Here is a 19,160-nt window from a genome sequence, read left to right as displayed (position 1 = left end):
TTTTGGGGGGGAGAAACAAAAAGCAAGAAAAAGGAAAAATGGGGAAGAAAAAAAAAAAGCTGCTATAGTCTTGTTTCGATCGAGCCAGAGCACTCGGGATCAATCTGGCTAGTGTTACACGTTCTTAAAGTGGCCAGAAGGGGCGCAGGATGCGCTGTTCAACAGAGGAACGAGTGTGTGTGTGTGTGTGTGTGTGTATTTGGGGGGTGGGTGGGTGCTGTGAGTGAGAGGACAATGTGAAAGAGTAAAGAGCTGGTATGGAGGATGGTGGGGTGTGGGTACCGAAACGGCCACCACGGACGTATGTGTTTACCAATGTGGTATTCTCTCTTTAATTATTCCAGAGGTTTCAGAGCAGAATTATTTATGAATAGCAATATTATCACTTATTAAAATGTTTTTGTTTGGCTCTTGGATTAAAGTATTGGCTGATTTATGTTGAAATGAATGAACAGTAAAAATGAGTCCTTTATTCTCTGCTTTCATTGTTAAAAGAAGCAACTTAAGGCTTAAGGGAAACATGTTTACAGAGTCCTGAGTTTAAGGTATTTGCCAAGAAGACATGAAGTGAAATAACAAATACCCAATATTGTTTTGATCTGAATAAAGTACATTCACGGCTTCAGTCAGTTTTTGAGACACCGTGGGGATAAATGTGTGTTGATTTATTCTTTTCCCCAAAGAATATTTAAACCCATCTTTTACGGTGCTTGTTTTTGAATCACTTATAACGTTCCATTTCTTTCATTTTTTTTTTTTTTTTTTTAACCAAATAATCTTCCCTGTGCATGTGACTCATTTGTTCAAAAGAAGACATCCAACACTGATTAAATAGCACTGCCTGGTTTGGGGGGTGGGGTGGGGTGGGTGTGAGGCACCATTAGACTGAAGCCCAGATCTGAAGCAGCCTGCTACAGGAGCTTCCTCATTTGTCTTTGGCCACAGTGGAATCAGATTGCCACTCCACTGTGGCTCAAACATCAGACGCTAGATTCCAAATGAGCCATGCTCACTACAGGCTTTGTGAGCCTTTGTGCATTTCCTATTCTCTCGGCTTCTCGAGCTTCCAAACAACACTAAATGTCCACCTGAATGTTGGGTCAAAGTGAATTGTTCTGAAAATTGTAAATTCCCGTTTCAACGATCAGTGAGGGCCAAGTCGGTCTGGCTGGCCGCATTGGCTCACAGCTCTCCTGGCCAGATGTGAGTATGCAATCCTTGCCCTCCTCAATGAAATATTTGGTGGTTTTGTTTTTTTGTTTGTTTTTCTTTTTCTTTTTTTTTTTTTGCACATGAATATCCAAGGGATGGTCCAAGATGCAGGGTGTGTGACCCAGCCAAAATGTGTGTGTGTGAGTTTTAAGGTTAAGGTGCCAACTTAACCTGGACTGAGGGTCATGTCTCCAGCCCCTCGGTGCCCGCTCTGCCTCCATCTCAGCTGTGGTCTTGACAGCGTGCAGCGAGACTTGAGTGGTTGTATCCTTGAGCAGAGGGGTGCCGAGTAGTCTTTATTTTTTTCTTCTTTTTTTTTTTTTTTTGTCAAGCTGGACGAAAAGAGACGAGGCCTTGAAGCTGTTGAAATGACTCCATTGGCTACTTACACATGTTGGGTTTGGAAAATGTACTGGAGTCTGTAGATCACATGGTCCCCTTTCTTTCATGATTGCTTCTTGGAAGAGGAAGAAGTGGGCTATGCCCATGATGCCATTATTGGAGATGTTAATTAGTGGTGGAACAGGTTGCAAAATAATCTCTTTAAAGCAGTGTCATCTCTTTCTTTTGTGTGTTTTTTTTTTGTTTTTAGTGGCAAGAAGGTTGTGGTCAAGGTGAGGGTGTTTCCAGCCTACCCACCTGAAAACACAATAAAGTTCAATAAAATGTGAACTTGTCAAACATATGAAAGTGTCTGTGTTGAGCTTTCACCAAAGGAAACTGCTGTCTCTGTTTGCCTTACCTGTTGAAGTGGATCCAATATTGAGCTCTCAACAAAGCCCGTAATTCTGTTGTAAACACTGATTTGAGAAAAGCGGTTTATCATTTGAATCTCTAACACCAAGAGGAACCATTAGACGTGCCTCGTAACTATGCCTACTCTCACAGTTTATTTCTTTTGTTGGAGACACTAGCCTTGAGCAATTCACCTTCCCCAGTGGCCAGGCTCCAAGCCCTCAGGCAAGACCGAGCATCCTGACGAAGCGCAGAGGGAGAGGAAAGAGCTGTCCTCTTACTCCACTTTAGTGATGGGGAGCCAAATGGAAGAGCTAATCATTATAACAGAAGTACCACGGCTGTTTTTATAGCTGTCATTTTAATGATGCCGAAGCACAAAGTAGACAAAAATCGCACTGGCAAATGTTTTTCAAGGGGCAGTGTTTCAAATCTGATGTCATAACAATTTGAAAGTCAGTATTAATATACTGTGATGCTTTCAGCCATTAGTGTCAGAATTTCCAATAATCACTGCATTCAGACCATCAATCTTGTCCAGGCTGGAGCAACCACATCCACAAAGGGTGTGTCTAACCGAGTTTTCTTTCAGTTGACTCAGTTTAGTGAAATGATCTTCAAACTACTTGAATTTGTTTAAATCAAGCCTAGTTCTGCTCAGCTGGACTGAAAAAATTGTAAGGGCCCTTAATGCAGAATTGTCCTGAACATTCCCCTCGATACTGACCTGGGTGTGTGGCTGTCTGAACTCAATCAGGTGTGATGAGGTCCCAGTGTAATTGCCCTTTGACTGCCAGCCACGCGTGAAGCCAAAACCTCTTATCGAAGTATCCACCGCTGCCAAAGACTATTAAAAATCATCTCTAGAGCACTTGTGACTGAATGGTGGGTCTCTGCCCAAGTACTGCTGCTTCTCTTAAGTTTTTATTCTGATTCTAACCCTACGTTTTCACTCGGAACCAGTTGGCCATAAACCACTGAATAACTTAGATAACCTGACTGACACACAGATAACAGAGGTCCTTTCCAGATATCAGTCACCGTCTCACCCATCCTACAAAGGGCATTTCTTATAAATGTCTCTAGCATCAATGTGTGTTTTTCATATCTGACATTCTGCAACAAGCTATCAGGTTCAGCAACCAGATGACAAAAGTGACCAGCGCTCTTGTTGGACCTAGAACTTGGAGGAAAGTAATATCCGATTAGTATCTTTTGCCAGTAAGTGTCAGTGAATATTGGAAAGACCTGCATTGGAAATTGTCTGTTTCTCCCATTAGCTTTGGACACGGCAGCAGTCACTGACAGAATAACGGCTTGGGAGAATAAGTGGAAAATTCCCTTCTGTGTCAGTCTCCCATTCTTTTTTAGAACTATTCTGGTCTGCCAGTGTTCTAGAATGGTGTGTTTATTGGCCATTGCATGGGATAATGATATTGTCCTCAGATTCCATGATGGGATCTTGGAGGGTAGCTAGTTACACATACAAATAAATGGGAAACGTGGATCTCCACAGACATACACTAAATCTAAAAAAGGACAGTAAATCTGAGGTTGAGCGTATTATATACTAAAGGTATATCAATGTATACCACACTAAAACAAACCTTTTCTGTATGTTGCATTTAATAATTTTGACAAATATCGGTTTTGATAAAGCAATATCTAAACTGTGACTGATTCAGGATCATTTAAGTCTCATTCAAGTTCAAAACATTTTTAGTATTCTGAATGGCAGAGAACAAGCTTTACCTTTATCTTTACCTTTCATATAATTTCCATATAACTTTGACATTAAAAAATATTTAATGTAGCCTATACTTGCCCTGTTGGTAGGCCAAGAGTAGTAAAAAAAAAAAAAAAAAAAAAAAAAACGTAATATATTATAGAGTTAATAGGATGGGGCTATTGTAAGGTTGCGATTGACTTTTATTTTGACAAACGCACTAGACCTTTGAACTGATGACCGCTCGCCTAGATCTTGAGAGTTATTCAGGTTATAGCTAACAACTAGTAGCTCACTGACTTCCTTGAAAGCAGCTTCTTGGATTCATACAAATCATGGCCCAGGAATTCGTGAAAGCTCAAATCAAGGGGGACAAAGTGGTGGTGTTCTTGAAACCGTCCTGCCCTTACTGCGTTACGGCCAAAGATGTTTTGTCAAAATATAAATTAAAAACTGGGCATTTGGACTTCATTGACATCAGCGGAAGGAGTGACATGAACGGCATTCAAGATTACCTAAAGCAAATCACCGGAGGTCGGACGGTAAGTGACATGAACGAGTGAACGTGTTCTATGTGGTGACCTATTTAACTAACTATCTTGCTAAAGTTCGTCTTCATATGCAGCATCACAGGTATAGAAATTGTGTAGACAGAATAGCCAAAATGGCGACCAATATGAAGCCGCTGTAAACACGGAACTTGTATTTATTCTATTGATTGTACATCTGGGTAGACGTTAACCACACCCAAAGGCGGTAAAATATGAGAAACAATTACATAATTGTAATAATCCTACGGACATATTCAGTTTGGGCTGCATAATGTATTGAAGTAACACTTGCCATTGCGATTCAGCCCCCGTGGCACAAGAACATTTGGTTTCGTTCATTCTACGGATCAAAAGGGCTAAGGTAGAGGGCAGAGTGTTACATAAGCTTGCCAACAGCAGAAGCAGCATGCGGACCTTGTGGTCATCCCCCCTGCATCGTGCCAACGCTGACCTGAGGAGGATAGTAATGTGTGTGTGTGTGTGTGTGTGTGTGTGTGTGTGCTTGTTGCTGTGTCTGTGTGCAGGTGCCGCGGGTGTTCATCGGGGAGAAGTGTGTGGGGGGCGGCAGTGACGTGGCTGAGCTGCATCAGTGTGGCAAACTGGAGGGCATGCTGCAGTCCATTGGAGCGCTGCAGTGACTAGACATGCAGTCCCAAGGTTTCTGCCCACACACACACACACACTCACGTGCTCACATGTACTGTACATACACACACACACATACCTCACATACGTTCATACTTATACACTTCCACACAGAAATGCTTTACAGTGCAGTCATGCACTCATTAACCACAGGTCTCATGTGGGACACACACACACATTCTTCATTTTCATGGCTTTCTGATTGCCTAGGAGCTCAAGGATATTCCCAGTCTCCTATGCAGAGTGTGTACAGAATACATACATACCCGCTTACATGGCTTCAGTGTTCTTCAAGATCAGAATCCATTGAACTGAGACTGGGTCATTTTATAGAATTGACAATAAAAAAATACTCTTAACCCAGGCAGGCTTTTAAGGAAACCTGACACCATCAAAATTCTGGATTCCATCTCATCAAAGCAAATCTACAGATCCCTGATACCTCCCTTTTACATTACATTACATATTGTATTAACTCTCATTGCACTGCCTGCAGAATTTCTGCCAAGTATAGTATGGTAATATTCATCACTTAATGCAAAGAGTATTTTGCTTAGGTAAAGAAAAAATATCCCTTGGGTTCTCAAGAGTAGGCTGGCAGTCATATACAGTCTTAAAACATGCCATACGTAGTATATGAGTCACATTCTAGACCAACAACATTTTATCAGGCTGTTAGTCATACAGTATTAAAACATGCCATCCACATATCAGGTAATAACTCAGCCAGGGTCCTGTTAAAATCATATCTTTATTCCGAGTGAGCAGGAGATCAACAGAACAGCACTAGACTACACAGAGCCTGGGACTATGTCTAGGGTCCCACCACACACGCGCTCACACACACACACACACACTCAGACATACTGTACTACACATGCTGGATGCCTACTCTGTACACGTCATCAAATAAAAACCCCGTCATGTTTAGAAAAATAGTTGCATTGCCTCCAAATGATAATCTCATGGAAAAAAAATAAAAACATTTTGAGGTGTGTATAATTTATTTGAAAATTAAATCATTTAAGTCATTTGAATCAAGTAGGGTATAGTGTTTTTTTTTCTTCTCCTTTTTTTTGCAAGAAACACTCAATAAAATGAATGCGCACCATGTAAAAGGTCTTCAGTGGGTTAAAGTCTGAAGTGGATGTGAGGGTGACCCAACCCTGTTCAGCACATTTTGGCGAGCTTTCATTTGGCACCTTGACAGCCTCGTGAGTGGTGCAGCTACCTCACAGGTACAAAACAAGTCCCTCCAGCTCTCTGCATAGTCCAGCAGAAGACCATGGCTGCAGGGCATCACCAGTCCACAGTTACTCCTCGGCATAGATTTAATACCCAGGCCCTAGATTCACAATAGGCTGTTAGGCGTTTAGGACAGTCATAACTTGTTGGGGGTGTGGTATTAATAGTGGCAGGCCATAATATTGAGGGGCTGAGTGAGTTATGACTGTCCCAAGTGCTAATCCAGGTCCTGAGGTGTAAAGCTTGTGGTTAATTTTTATTTAGTCACAGTTAGCTCCTTGCAAAGGCCTAGAGAGAGGTTTGGATCTGCTTAATCCCCGTGAGAGAGAAGCTCAGAATCCATTGCTGTCCCTCCATGTTAAAGTCCTTTTGCAGTCGTCACAGAGTCAGTGGTCAAAGTTTAGTGTGTCTGAGCGTGTGGGAGCCACCACCCAGGTGGCCCTTAACGCAGAGACCAGACAGCCTGAAGAGAGGGAGCGTCCATCCCCACGTCCTTACACTCATTGCCTTCTTCTTCTTCTCCTCTTTCTCTTTCTCTTCCTCCCTCTCTTTCCTGTGCTCCTGCGCCGCACCCGCAGGGAGGGCGGTGGCCGCAGCAGGGGCAGGCGCAGGGGTCAGAGGTCACATGAGGTTGCAGCGGGACTTGCGCAGCTGCCGCCGGCGCTGCTGGTACTCATTCAGCTCCTGCAGGTAGCCTCGCGACGGCCAGCGCAGCCTCTCCACGTGCTCCCGCTCCTCGTCTGAACAAACAAACAGACAACGATAACAACAACAACAACAACAACAACAACAACAACGATGCATGCAACAGGCTCCACCTCTTCTCCGACCCTACCACCAGAACTCCAGGCCAGTACTATGTCAAGCCGAGAAACCTGTTAACCACTACAACCAGATACGCAAGGAATACTGACGCCCAGTACACAGTCCCATAAAGAACATGTAATGTGATGCGTGGTTGGTGCTTGGCAAACAATGGCACCAACCACACATCACAATACTGGCTTATCATGCGCCAATCATAGATCAGACTGTGGTTTGTCAGGTTTGTCATGTTAAGGCCTCAGTAAACCTAGCCCTGATGGCATTTAAAGTTGTGCACTAAAATGTTTACAATTAGAAGAAATGTTATGGTTTTTTTTTTATGTGACAGATTAACATGTGACAGAAATGTCTTTTAAAAAAGGGATTGTGTGTGTTTTTGTTTTGGTCTCTGCTCTTGTGCATGTTCCTGAAATACCCGTCCATTCCCTCTCCTGACAAGAACATATGTGCCTGTGGAAATAAACTCTGAAGCCAGTCAAATCTACTTTGCTTGTCAAGACTTCCTTTTGCCTCACTGTTCTCTGCTGTAAAGTGAGTTGTTTCTGTGTGTGTTTAGGAAACTACCGTACTCAAGCCCTGAAGTAAATTCAACCCAATTCCACAGAGATTTGCAAGCCATGAGCTTAGCATCCGACAGCTCTTCTCTGCGGAGGCGCTGTAAATACACTCTGACTTTCCTGTCACACAATGGGGGCAGTGAAATGCACTATGTGCGTTCAACCTAAAAATGATGTGTTTAGTTAAGCTATCTGTTTTCTCCAACATGCATAACATATCCTGTTTAAGAAGGACAAAGCCTGCATTCATCAGCCACTGAGGCTACAATGCAGGGAGACTTGTGACCTCATTGGCCTGGTGGGTCTTGATTGGTCGGTTTGTGACTTACCTGTTAGCTCGATGAAGTCCGGTTTATGGCTGAAGATCAGGTAGTTATTTGCAATGAAGTGCAGCAGCCAAACATAAAGCTGGTCAGCATTATGACACTGCGTTACAGTTGTGACATAGAGAGAGCGGAGAAAGAACACTCAGTAAAGGGTTATATTACGACAACCCCTAGAAATTATATTTCAAACACAAATAGATAGAACTGAATTGAATTTAAAGTGACTCAATTCTACCCATAACCTACTTAGTGCATAACAGGATGTCCAAGAAATGTAATTATTGTACTTGACAGAGATCTGTGCTCTTCTTTCTTTAACATTGACAGGCCAAATCTGTTTCCTCATAACCAGTACATACTGCGTTTGAAAAATGTCATGGTCTCTGTTATAAATTGTGGTTGTATGTTACCACATACCACTATAGAAGCCATAACACACTCATTCACATCCTTTTTATACAAAACACACAAACACTTACACTCACACACACCCATACTCACTCGCGCACACACACACATACACACACACACATACACCCACGCACACTCACTCGCACACACACACACGCACACTCGCTGACTCGCACACACACACACGGACACTCACTGACTCGCGCACACACACACACGCACACTCACTGACTCGCACACACACACACACACACACTCACTGACTCGCACACACACACACGCACACACACTCACTGACTCGCACACACACACACGCACACTCACTGACTCGCGCGCGCACACACACACACACACACTCACCTTTGCTCTCCTGAGCAGCCGTATGATGCTGATTCCTGTGGATGCCAGCTCTCTACTGGGCATGCTCTGTAGGTAGGCGCACACACACACCTCGCACAGGTGCTGTAGGCGCTTCACCTGGTACATCTCCGCGCACACCAGCACCGCCATCGCCTGCAGAACACTGGCTGAACACATATACACACAGACAGGGAGAGACCTGTCAATATTTCCCTGTCTCCTTCTCTCGCACACTCACACAGGACGGGCAAACTCTCCCATCTGAGTAGTTTGTCTCCCAGCTGTCAGTCATCTGATGTAGCTGTCGGTAACAGGTACACCCCACCCACATCCTTCAGCTTAAAGTACATGAATGGCACAGATGTGATTCATGCTCCTACATTTGACAGGTGTCGGTCCTTCTCTGACAGTGTGCTGTCAGGGGATGGATCAATCAGCCAGGATTCAGCTTCATTACAACTAGACCTCCTGCTCAGCACCATCTTTAGCAGATGCTCATGTCTCGATGGAACAGCAGGGGTCAGTAGAGAGCAGAACTGAATCAGTTCCAAGGGGTGTGAGTTACTGTGATTGTGTGTGTGTGTGTGTATGTGTGTGCGCCTAAGTCTTTTGTCAGTCATGAATTATAGCTACGAGGACCAGTCATGAGGACTCTAGAGCCATGAATTCTAATCTGTGCTGTGTGCCAGCGAATATCAGCACGCCCTCCTGCCTAGCAGAAATTTAAGACTGGCTGTTCAAAGTAAAAGTGCTGTGTTATGCGATGTCCTCTCTTGGACAAAAGCCACAGATATTTAGGTGTTCACCGTTAGCAGTTCCTCACCTGGGCAACAGGTGTCGGTGTAGAGGTACTCCAGGAAGGAGAGAAAGGTGTCGGAGGACACGCCGTGGATGGGCACCACGCGGCTCCTGGCCTCCGCGTACTTGCCGCTAAACATGGCCGCCATGACGTCACAGCGGGCCACTAGCACTGACCGGTGAGCCGGTAGCACACTTCCTGAAACACACAAGGAGAGAAGAAAATCATCAGTTGCATTCAATGGATTTCATGTGCCTTTATGCATGTTAAAGAGAAAATGCAGGGCCATTTCAATCCAGGACCATCTGGTTAGAAACACAGTCTCTGGGTGTGTGTCTAACTGAGCCATTTTTTTGTTTTGTATATACGAGTTGCTATTTTCAGGCTGTGGTTGCCTTGTTAACCATCTTGCAAAACCGCCGTCTCTGTCGTGTGCTATTCCAGGGAGTGACAGAACTGCAAGGCTGAAATGTCTATTGTGAATTCAAAATAAGGACTCTCTCTCTCTCTCTCCCACTCTCTCTCTCTCTCTCTCTCTCTCTCTCTCTCTCTCTCTCTCTCTCTCTCTCTCTCTGTCAGTTCTTTTCCCCCTTGTTCTCTCTCTTTCTCTCTCTCTCTCTGTCTGTCACTTCTTTTCTCCCTTGTCCTCTCTCTTTCTCTTTTTCTCACTCTCCCCATTTCTCCACACAAACAAACACACACACAGCCACACCAACATTCTGTTTAGGCCTTCTCATGGGGTTTAGGCTCTGGTGCTCCGTCAGGCTGTTTGTGGTTGAAGTGTTTTGTAGAACATCTAGAGAATAAAGCGGAGCTGAGCTGTGTTACACCGTCTGCGGGGAAATGAGAGGAAAGGAAGATGGAGGAGAGGGCGGAGGCTTGCCTTGCACCATGAAGATGACGTCGGAGTAGAGGGGCGAGTTGAAGATGTTGCCCAGCGTCTGTGGTCCTGGTTGCCGAGAGGTGGGCGTGTCCCTTGGGCACTGAAGAGACAGACACGAGACAAGAAACACATCATCACCACGGCAACAGTGTGATTGGCAAACCGAGCTTCAGAGGAGGCACAGTGAATGCTCAGCTGTCAAAGGAGATTTCCATATCAAAGGCCCGTTTATTTCATTATTTACTTCAAAACAAGTCAAATATTGAGAACCAGTCTTTGTCACGCTCACCTACAGTAAATCAGAGCCTCGTAGCTTCTGGTTGCAGGATAGAATAGACTTTATACATAGTCTTAAAGCTCAGAGTCTTAGTCATAAAACTATATATGTGGTGTTTATATAGGGTGGGTGAACCTGTGAGAAACTTTGCTCTGAGGAAAAACTGATATTTGTCCAATGCGTCCTTTTCTGCGGGGCCCTTGAGTATAGCTTTGGAACTTTGGAGCTTTGGAACTCAAAATATTCTTTACACACCAACACTGTATAAGACTTAATCAATGCATTTGATCAGTAGGTAACGGGTGGACCCACTGTGAGTGACTGACAGCCACCTTTTCTTTGCCCAGGAAGGAGCGCACTCTCTCCATGAGCTGGGCCACGGCCAGGGGACTCTTCAGCTTCTCCGCCACCGCCTCCTCCAGGTACTCCCACTCCCATCCACCTGCGCAATACACAAACACATCCACTTTACAGTCAAATGTTAATGTGTATGGTAATGGGGGTAAACCAGTCAGAATGCTGCAGCAGACGGAGCACACACACACACACACACACACACGGCATACACAAAAAAAAACTGAGATGCTCACTCACTCATTCCAACCCTCTAAAGGAGCTGGCAGCGAAGCATGACTCGCTGTGCTGAGGCACAGACTTACTCACACACACACATGCTCACACACACACATGCACACACACAAGCACACACATACGCATGCACACACATACACTTCCACACGCACACAAATCTGACCTTCCTCTCAGGTCTTTTGTGAATTCCATACACAAACACCACATGTGGGAGCATCATGAAATGGAGCGTAGACACATACACACACACACGCACACACACACACACACACACACACACATTGCATGAAGCCACCCTGAGAACCCCCAGGATTTATGTACCAGGTTATTTTTAATTTTTTAAATGCTTCATTAAAAAATCATGACAACTTTTGCGGCAGAAGGGAAGCTACTAATTAGCAGCGTTTTTGCCCAAAACAGAAAACATGAGCATTTTTTGATTAGCTTAATAGCTAAAGCGGTAAAAAAAAGCTACACAACCTGGAAAGACTTAAAGCCAGAAATGTCAATAATAAAGACATCTGCAACAGCAGTGCACACTTGCCTTTTTTTCAATGCAAATATTGATCCTTCTCTGTTCCTCGGGACATAATTGATTAACCAATTTAGTGTGTGAGAGTGAGTTTGGAGTGCAGACTGTGGTTCTGGCAGTGATCGGGCTCAAATACTCCCCGTTGCAGAGTGTGTAACAAGCTCGGCTGACACGTTTAAATCAGTGGAATATTTCCATGGGCTGAAAGATCACCTGGGTCTTCTTGCCAGTGATACGGGGGCTGTTAAAAATGGTACCATCCAGTGTTATCCAACCAAGGAGACGGGTCTGAGACAGCCGAGTAGAGTCTCCTTTTTGGTCATTGCTAATGCTAATCAGTCATCCACACATCATCTACATTGTACTGTATGTGTATCTCCTTCTTAGTAGTCTTTCTCCATTGCTCTCTACACGCATATACGTATACAGAGAGATGGAGAGAGAGAGATACAGAGAGATGGAGAGAGAGATACAGAGAGATGGAGAGAGAGATACAGAGATATGGAGAGAGAGATACAGAGAGATGGAGAGAGAGATACAGAGAGATGGAGAGAGAGATACAGAGAGATGGAGAGAGAGATACAGAGAGATGGAGTGAGAGATAGGGAGAGGCAAGTACCATTTTGTTGTCTAAGTCAAAGGGCACAAGGACAAACATGGTGAATAACTCACTCTAATGTATAGGCAACTTCCCACGTGTTGAAAAGGTATTTGGATTCACTGCTGTGTCCATATTGATTGGTCACATCAATGGCTTTCTATTGGCTTTGCATAAAGAGACCAGACTGACTCATAGCCCCTAAAGAGACTGCAAATGCTGGTATGTATTGAGTGTACATTGGGTAAATGATGATAGCTTGATACAGTCGAATATAACTGTAAAAGGATCATATAGGGTGTGGACCCTGTGGATATCTGTGGTCGTGGCCTGGTTTGTGGTACGTTTGACTTCACCAATCGAAAAAGGTTTTTTTTATCATTGATTTTTATGAGGGGTAAGAGGCAGTGTGCTCTTCCACAGCAAGCCTGGCATCACATCAAAATCAGTCCAATGTTGGCATGCATCTTCACACTGTCACACACACACACACACACACACACACACACACACAGATACAACACAGTATGTCCATATGCGAAGATGCCACCATCAAAGCTTTACATCCCAATACTCATTCATAAGCAGACTGACCAATTAGTGCTGGATACTGGCCATCAGCACACACACACACACATGCAAACACGCACACACACACACACACACGCACACACACACACACACTCACACACAATATATCAAGGGAGAACACAAGATAGCCACAGGGAATGCAGTAGAAAAGGCTTAGAATTAGAAGAGTGTTATATGCAATTAATAGTTAATAATTGAAAGCGCGCTAATAGCTCATTTATTGCATTCATTTCCCTCATTTATCCCATCACTTGAGATGTAAGTCATTGCCACTTGTTTGTAGAGAGCAGTATGTGTTACACATACAGCTATTTCAGAGACGTTGTGTCCTTTTTAGACGCAGCTTCCATCACTGTTGTCAGCTGCCCTACTGCATCAAGCAAAAAAAATCATAATTATACCCTCACTACATACACACACACACACACACGTACATGCACAGCCAGAAATTACGCCAACAGACAAACTCACATTGAATATAACCTCATTATACGCATTGTATACGGAATTGTTTATCCCTGTGACTCAGAGTACACTACACACGTTCGCTTTCAGTTGCATCTCAACGTATTGTCCAATACAACGCCATATGTATTTTAATGTTGTTGTTATCACATGGGCATGCTGTATGCTGTCAAAGGCATGTCATGTTTGTCCACTAACACACAATATGCGTAAAAGACAGACTAATGACGAGACAAATGCTGCATACAACTTCATTTAGGGCTACTCACCACCCATTCTAACCATGCGCACACACACACACACACACACACACACACACACACACAGAGAATGTCCACACACATGTTCCCACTCTAGCATGCATAATTCTCTCTAGCCTACTAAATCATCCTAATCAGGCTTTCTGCCTCAGAGGGCTACACAACTCTCGCTCTTTCTCTCTCTATCTCTGTCCGTCCATTTCTTCTTATATCTCTACATCTCTCCAGTCCATCCTCTATTCCTATCTCCCTCTCTCCTTCTCTCTCTCTCTCTCTCTCTGTGTCTCTCTTTCTTCCTTTATCTCTGGTGCATGTTGAGCCTTTTTTCCCAACTAGCCTTATTCCCCTTTCCTCTCTCTCTCTCTCTCTCCCACCCCTCTTTCTCTCTCTCCCTGCCACCCATCTCTCTCTTTGCAGTGCTCTCCTGCATGCATGCGGGCAGCCATGAATCAGGCTCCTCTAGACTTTGCATTTAAAGGCAGTATCAATAATGAGAGGCTGCCATTAAACCAGCCCACCCTGTCATACAACCTCCACTCCACCTCAATCTCTCTCTCTCTCTCTCTCTCTCTCTCTCTCTCTCTCTCACTCTCACTCTCACTCTCTCTCTCTCTCGCTCTCTCTCACTCTCACTTTCACTTTTATTCTGTATGTCCGTTTCTCAGCTTCTCCCTCTCTCTCACACACACATACACATCCTCTACTTCAGCCATGTGCATGCACATGCATATGGTCTTTTCTTTAAACACACACACACACACACACACACACACACAGGCGCACTGGAGGATAAGCAGCTCATCTCTCTCATCTCCTGGATTAGCTGAGTGGGCTAATGATGCGTCGCCTCACTGGAGAGTGAGCTCGGTGCTGTTGACTTCTGAAGATTAGGTCTTCCTGAAGCCATTAAAAACACATTGCAAACACATCCAGCCATACTTCCACTCTGAACTTACCACACAACCCTCAAATACAGCAACATTAACATTCACAGCATACTTAAAAGCATATTACACATTAACTGTAATTTTATACCAAAATACTGAATGCCCCTGAGGTATCACATGCATTATTATACATTTTATAATGTAAAACATACAATGTACATGAATTATATCTAGCAGTACACAAAACATGCAATCATTTTCCAGGCGATTCATATACTTTGGCCAATATATTTTTGACATGATTTTTTCTGCATTGGCTGTTCCCTGTAGCCTGCCTAGACACCCTCTCCACAGATCATAAAGCATTGAAGGATCGGGCTATGGCACGAATGGCACGGAGCCCACAGACATGCAGCGCTTGTGTAGTTCAGCACTCTAATATCAAAAATAGACCCCCACTGAGGTAGACTTCCAAACGCACCGCCGCTCACAGAGCCGCGCAGCTGCCGAGGTGCACTCGTCAGAGGGATCAGTGAGAGGGAAGTTTACGTTTGGCAGAGCCTCAACAACATCTCCCTGGAGCTCTGAGAGCCAGAAATACCACCGTGTGAATGAAACCTTCGAGAACACACGCGCGCGCACACACTCAAGAACGGTGAACATTAAAAGTGGTGGTAAGCAAACAATCTGAGTTATCAGGCAGGCTGAGAGGCTGTGTGAACAAAACGTCTTGGATCAATATGAAAGGGGCGTGTTACAGACAAAAATAACAACTGTGTTGTGCCATCGAACAGGCTGTTAAAATGCCCAAATCTTTTCCATTACACACACACACACACACACACACACTTATACACTCACACATACACTATCTGGCGTTATCTTGTCACTTCCCAGACAGAGACAATGCAATTCACGTTGCCAAGGCCAAGCTATCTCATCTCATTATGCTGCTTCTGTCTCTCTCTCTGTCTCTCTGAAAACGCGAACACACACACACACACACACACTTCGCCTCACCTCTGTACAGAAACATCAGCGTCTCCCACAGACACACGCACAGCAGCGGGTCCTTGACTACGAGGCGGGACAGGCGCCCCGGGGGGCTCCCCTCCGTGCGGGGCGGCCCTTCCTCCAGGCCCCCGTCCCAGGTGGAGAGCAGCGAGTGGGGGGCCCCCTCGCGCTCCCGGCAGGCGCAGCGGGACACAGGCCGCTCCATGGCCGTCCGGCCCACCAGCAGCTGCCGGAAGTAGGGGCTGACGGCGCAGAGGACGGCGGCGTGCGCCCAGCCCAGCTCCTTGCCCGAGTCGCCGGCGTAGAAGGCCACGTCGGCGAACTGCACCCCACGCTCCAGCAGCCACTGCAGGTCTTGAGGGAAGGTGGACTCCTCCACCCGCACCGGGGGCAGACGGGCTGGGGCAGGAAAGGTGGGGCGAGGGGGGGAGGGGGTCGATTGAGGAGGAATGAGAGAGAAAGAGATGGGAAGGATTACACACAAACTCAGTTTACACATTACGAAGCACAGATGCAGTTGGTGAAAGAAATGAGTTAAAAAAAAGATCGAGGAGATGAAAGAAAAGAGCAAAGGACAGGAAGTCAAAAAGCGACATGTCAGAAAGCAAGAAGGAAAAGGGAGATTAAGTGGAGGATGTGGTGACTGTAGATAGAGTAGAGTAGAGAGAGAGAGAAAAGAGTAAAAGACAAAATATAAACACAGGAGAAAGAGAGCAGGAAATGGTGAATAAAGAAGGAAATATCCAAGACGAGATGGAAAAAGAATGTTCCAGAAACCAACAGGTCATAGAGAGTAAGGATAGAGAGAGGGGAAGGAGATGCAGAACTGTGATTCATATCAAGGTCATATTAAAATCATATTTTTGATAAATCATTGCAGTACCACATCACGTTTTACTGCCACTGACATTGTGCCGTGTCAAGCAGTCTCTCTTAGGCTCACACACACACACACACACACACACTCAAATGTGCAGCATTTCTAGTGGACTACCTGCCTTCATGTTTAACAGCCAGTGCACTAAAATGTAGCTAAGTACTGCTGGAGCAAAACCAACACACCCAGCAAATCCAACTCGCCCTCCCTCTCTGCCTGTAGTCATCAGTCTTCATAATATACTTCATCATTAAAGTGCAAGTGAGTGTGTGTGTGTCTCTCTCCCTCTCTCTCTCTCACACACACACACACACACACACACACACGTACATTTAGACGCACATTTAGACAGAACAGGCACAGCTGTGCCACACACATTTTAATATGCACTTAACCCTCCACACACATGCACACCGAGACAAGATAAGAGTTGAACACACACAAACAAATGGTATTCTCATAGGCAAGGTTCACTGAGGATTATGCTCTTCTCTCTCACACACACACACACATGTACAATGCACACACATAAGAAATGTGTCTCACAAATACACAAGTCTATTTTTACCCGTCACTGCTATGGTTAGCACTGTTGTTTTTTCCCTTCCCCAAACTCAAATGCAGGCATACACACATACAGGGTGTGTATTCCTCTAACATCAAAGGCACACACACACACACACACACACATGCGCACAGAGAGACAGGGAGAAGAGAGAGGTACAGCGTCAGACAGGCAGGTTTATCTCATAATACATTTCATCATTAGTGGCCAGACATGGGTGTGTGTGTCTGGCCCGAAGGCAGGACAAACTCACCCACACACACAGGGAGGCCCTACTCTCAATGCAACTTTAACACGCACGCATGCACCCACACACATACAAACACACACACACACACACACACATACATTCACACCAACCCACTCAAAAATCTCCAAAATGTATCACGCATACACACAAACAAACCCACAGCCTCTGGCGTCTTACTGTAAGCCCAAGAGAGATTTAGCATGAGCACTCATTGGCTATTTCCACTCTTAAATAGGTTACTGTGATGGTGTTGAGTGATTAAATCACTCTTAGAGATGAAGTGCGATTTGCTGCCTGTGTCATTTTTATACATCTTTTAAAAGACTCTTTAAGTGCAAAGTGGAGATTGATGGTGTTACCTGTCCAGAGTGGACAAAGTCTCTCTCAGTTACACAGCATGGCAGACATTAACTGATCAATTACCTCGCCAGTGAAACAGACGGACCAATCAGGCAGCTTATTACCCGGCTGATCCAGATGTTTATTACCTGGCTGGTCCAGATGTGGAGGGCGGGGCTCGTTCATCCTGTAGCCACGCCGTTTGTCAGGACGCTCTTTGGCCTTCTGCTTCAAACACTGGATCATGAAGTACTCCAGCTGCATCCCAACACACACACACACACACACACACACACACACACACACACACACACACACACACACACACGTAGATTGATGTAGCCATGTGCACATTCAGTCACACAAACAGGCACATAATTATCCCTCTATGCATATGCACACACACACCCAACCGCCCAACAAAAAAACACAAATTACTATTCATACACACAACCACATGCCCATGCACAAATGGGCGACTGCCAACTGTAACCACATCACCCATTCTGAATGAACTCTCCCCTCCACCAAAGGCACAAATGCCCTTAGCAGACTCTGTACCCATTTAGTATAAGCATTTCATCTGTAGCCTGGTATTTCTCTCTCCGCTTGTTTTTGTGCCCTTTAAAACAAGCCCTCCATGCCTAACCGCCATTAATTACGACCCTTAGTGCCGCCAGACCCATTACTCCCTCACCTTCATCCCCTTTCACTGTAACACTAGCCAGCATTAGCCTAGCATTAGCCTCCATTATCGCCTCAATGAGGCACGTAGCCGCGGAGCCAGCGGGAATTAGCATCAGTATAGCGATGATTTATCCGTCCGCCTGCCACTCACCACGCTGCCGAAGTAGCGTCCCACGAAGAAGTTGTTGAGCGAGGGCAGCTCCAGGTAGGTGGCTCCCAGGTCCCGGGACAGCTGGAGGCCCTCGCTGTGGGGCACACAGCTGCTCCAGTCGGACGCACACAGCGGACACGTGCACGGAGGCCCCTCGTCTGGTGGAGGGAGAGAATGAGGGGAAGGGGAGTAGAATGGGTGAGAAGAGCATGATGGAGAGAGAGAGAGAGAGAGAGAGAGAGAGAGAGAGAGAGGGAGAGAGAGAGAACCAGAGAGAGAGAGAGAGGGAGAGAGAGAAACAGAGAGAGAGAGGGAGAGAGGTAGGCATGGGGGGCAAGTGGGGGTGAAAGGAGGACAGCGGTCAGGGCAAGAGCTGCCCACCTTGGGCAACAACAGAGCAGCTACACTCACACACACATTGGCATTTGCTCCAAGCACACACACACACTGACACATATACACACAACATTGTGTTACTCGCACACACAAACGGAAACACACAAACAGCAGCTCTGACTCCCGGATGGTGAAAGTGCTTGGGGTGGATGAGATGAGCTTAGCAGTAAAATCTGTGTGGTAGTTTGTGTGTGTCAGAGAGAGAGAGAGGGAGAGGGAGAGATAGAGAGAGAGGGATAGAGAGAGAGAGAGGGAGATGGTATAGTGAGTGAGAAAAGATGTGAGAGCATGTGGTTACACAGGTGCTCCCGCTGAGGAAAAAAGCTCCTGGTATCATGCATGCGTTATCCCACACACACACACACAAACACACACACAGGAGGGCCCACAGCCAGTGAGGTGCTA

General features: G+C 45.4%; 2 protein-coding genes across 2 annotated transcripts in view; one reads left to right on the top strand and one right to left on the bottom strand.

The window, feature by feature from the left end:
* The first annotated feature begins 3,951 nt into the window (after positions 1 to 3,951).
* Positions 3,952 to 7,423, top strand: glrx (glutaredoxin (thioltransferase)). The gene is made up of 3 exons (XM_080847319.1): positions 3,952 to 4,215; positions 4,749 to 4,881; positions 6,693 to 7,423. The coding sequence occupies exons 1-2, from the start codon at positions 4,009 to 4,011 to the stop codon at positions 4,860 to 4,862; spliced, it is 321 nt and encodes a 106-aa protein (XP_080703445.1). The 5' UTR covers positions 3,952 to 4,008; the 3' UTR covers positions 4,863 to 4,881; positions 6,693 to 7,423.
* Positions 6,697 to 19,160, bottom strand: part of rhobtb3 (Rho related BTB domain containing 3) — a gene marked incomplete at its 5' end in the record, with an annotated part of 25,941 nt that continues 13,477 nt past the window's right edge. Inside the window, 9 exons of the mRNA XM_080847532.1 lie at positions 6,697 to 6,854; positions 7,826 to 7,922; positions 8,594 to 8,760; positions 9,417 to 9,590; positions 10,276 to 10,375; positions 10,885 to 10,994; positions 15,497 to 15,889; positions 17,671 to 17,779; positions 18,360 to 18,517. Of these exons, the coding sequence (XP_080703658.1) occupies positions 6,736 to 6,854; positions 7,826 to 7,922; positions 8,594 to 8,760; positions 9,417 to 9,590; positions 10,276 to 10,375; positions 10,885 to 10,994; positions 15,497 to 15,889; positions 17,671 to 17,779; positions 18,360 to 18,517 (1,427 nt within the window). The 3' untranslated portion in view covers positions 6,697 to 6,735. The remainder of the gene's footprint in view (positions 6,855 to 7,825; positions 7,923 to 8,593; positions 8,761 to 9,416; positions 9,591 to 10,275; positions 10,376 to 10,884; positions 10,995 to 15,496; positions 15,890 to 17,670; positions 17,780 to 18,359; positions 18,518 to 19,160) is intronic.

The sequence above is a fragment of the Sprattus sprattus genome, assembly GCF_963457725.1.
Source record: "Sprattus sprattus genome assembly, chromosome: 11".
Lineage (NCBI taxonomy): Eukaryota > Metazoa > Chordata > Actinopteri > Clupeiformes > Clupeidae > Sprattus > Sprattus sprattus.
This window is presented reverse-complemented; position numbering and strand designations above follow the sequence as displayed.

Excerpts from the sequence above, each read along its gene's own strand:
- glrx (XM_080847319.1), top strand. The coding sequence starts at position 4,009 with ATGGCCCAGGAATTCGTGAAAGCTCAAATCAAGGGGGACAAAGTGGTG. Across the intron at positions 4,216-4,748 it reads AAATCACCGGAGGTCGGACG|GTGCCGCGGGTGTTCATCGG; the intron begins GTAAGTGACATG and ends GTCTGTGTGCAG.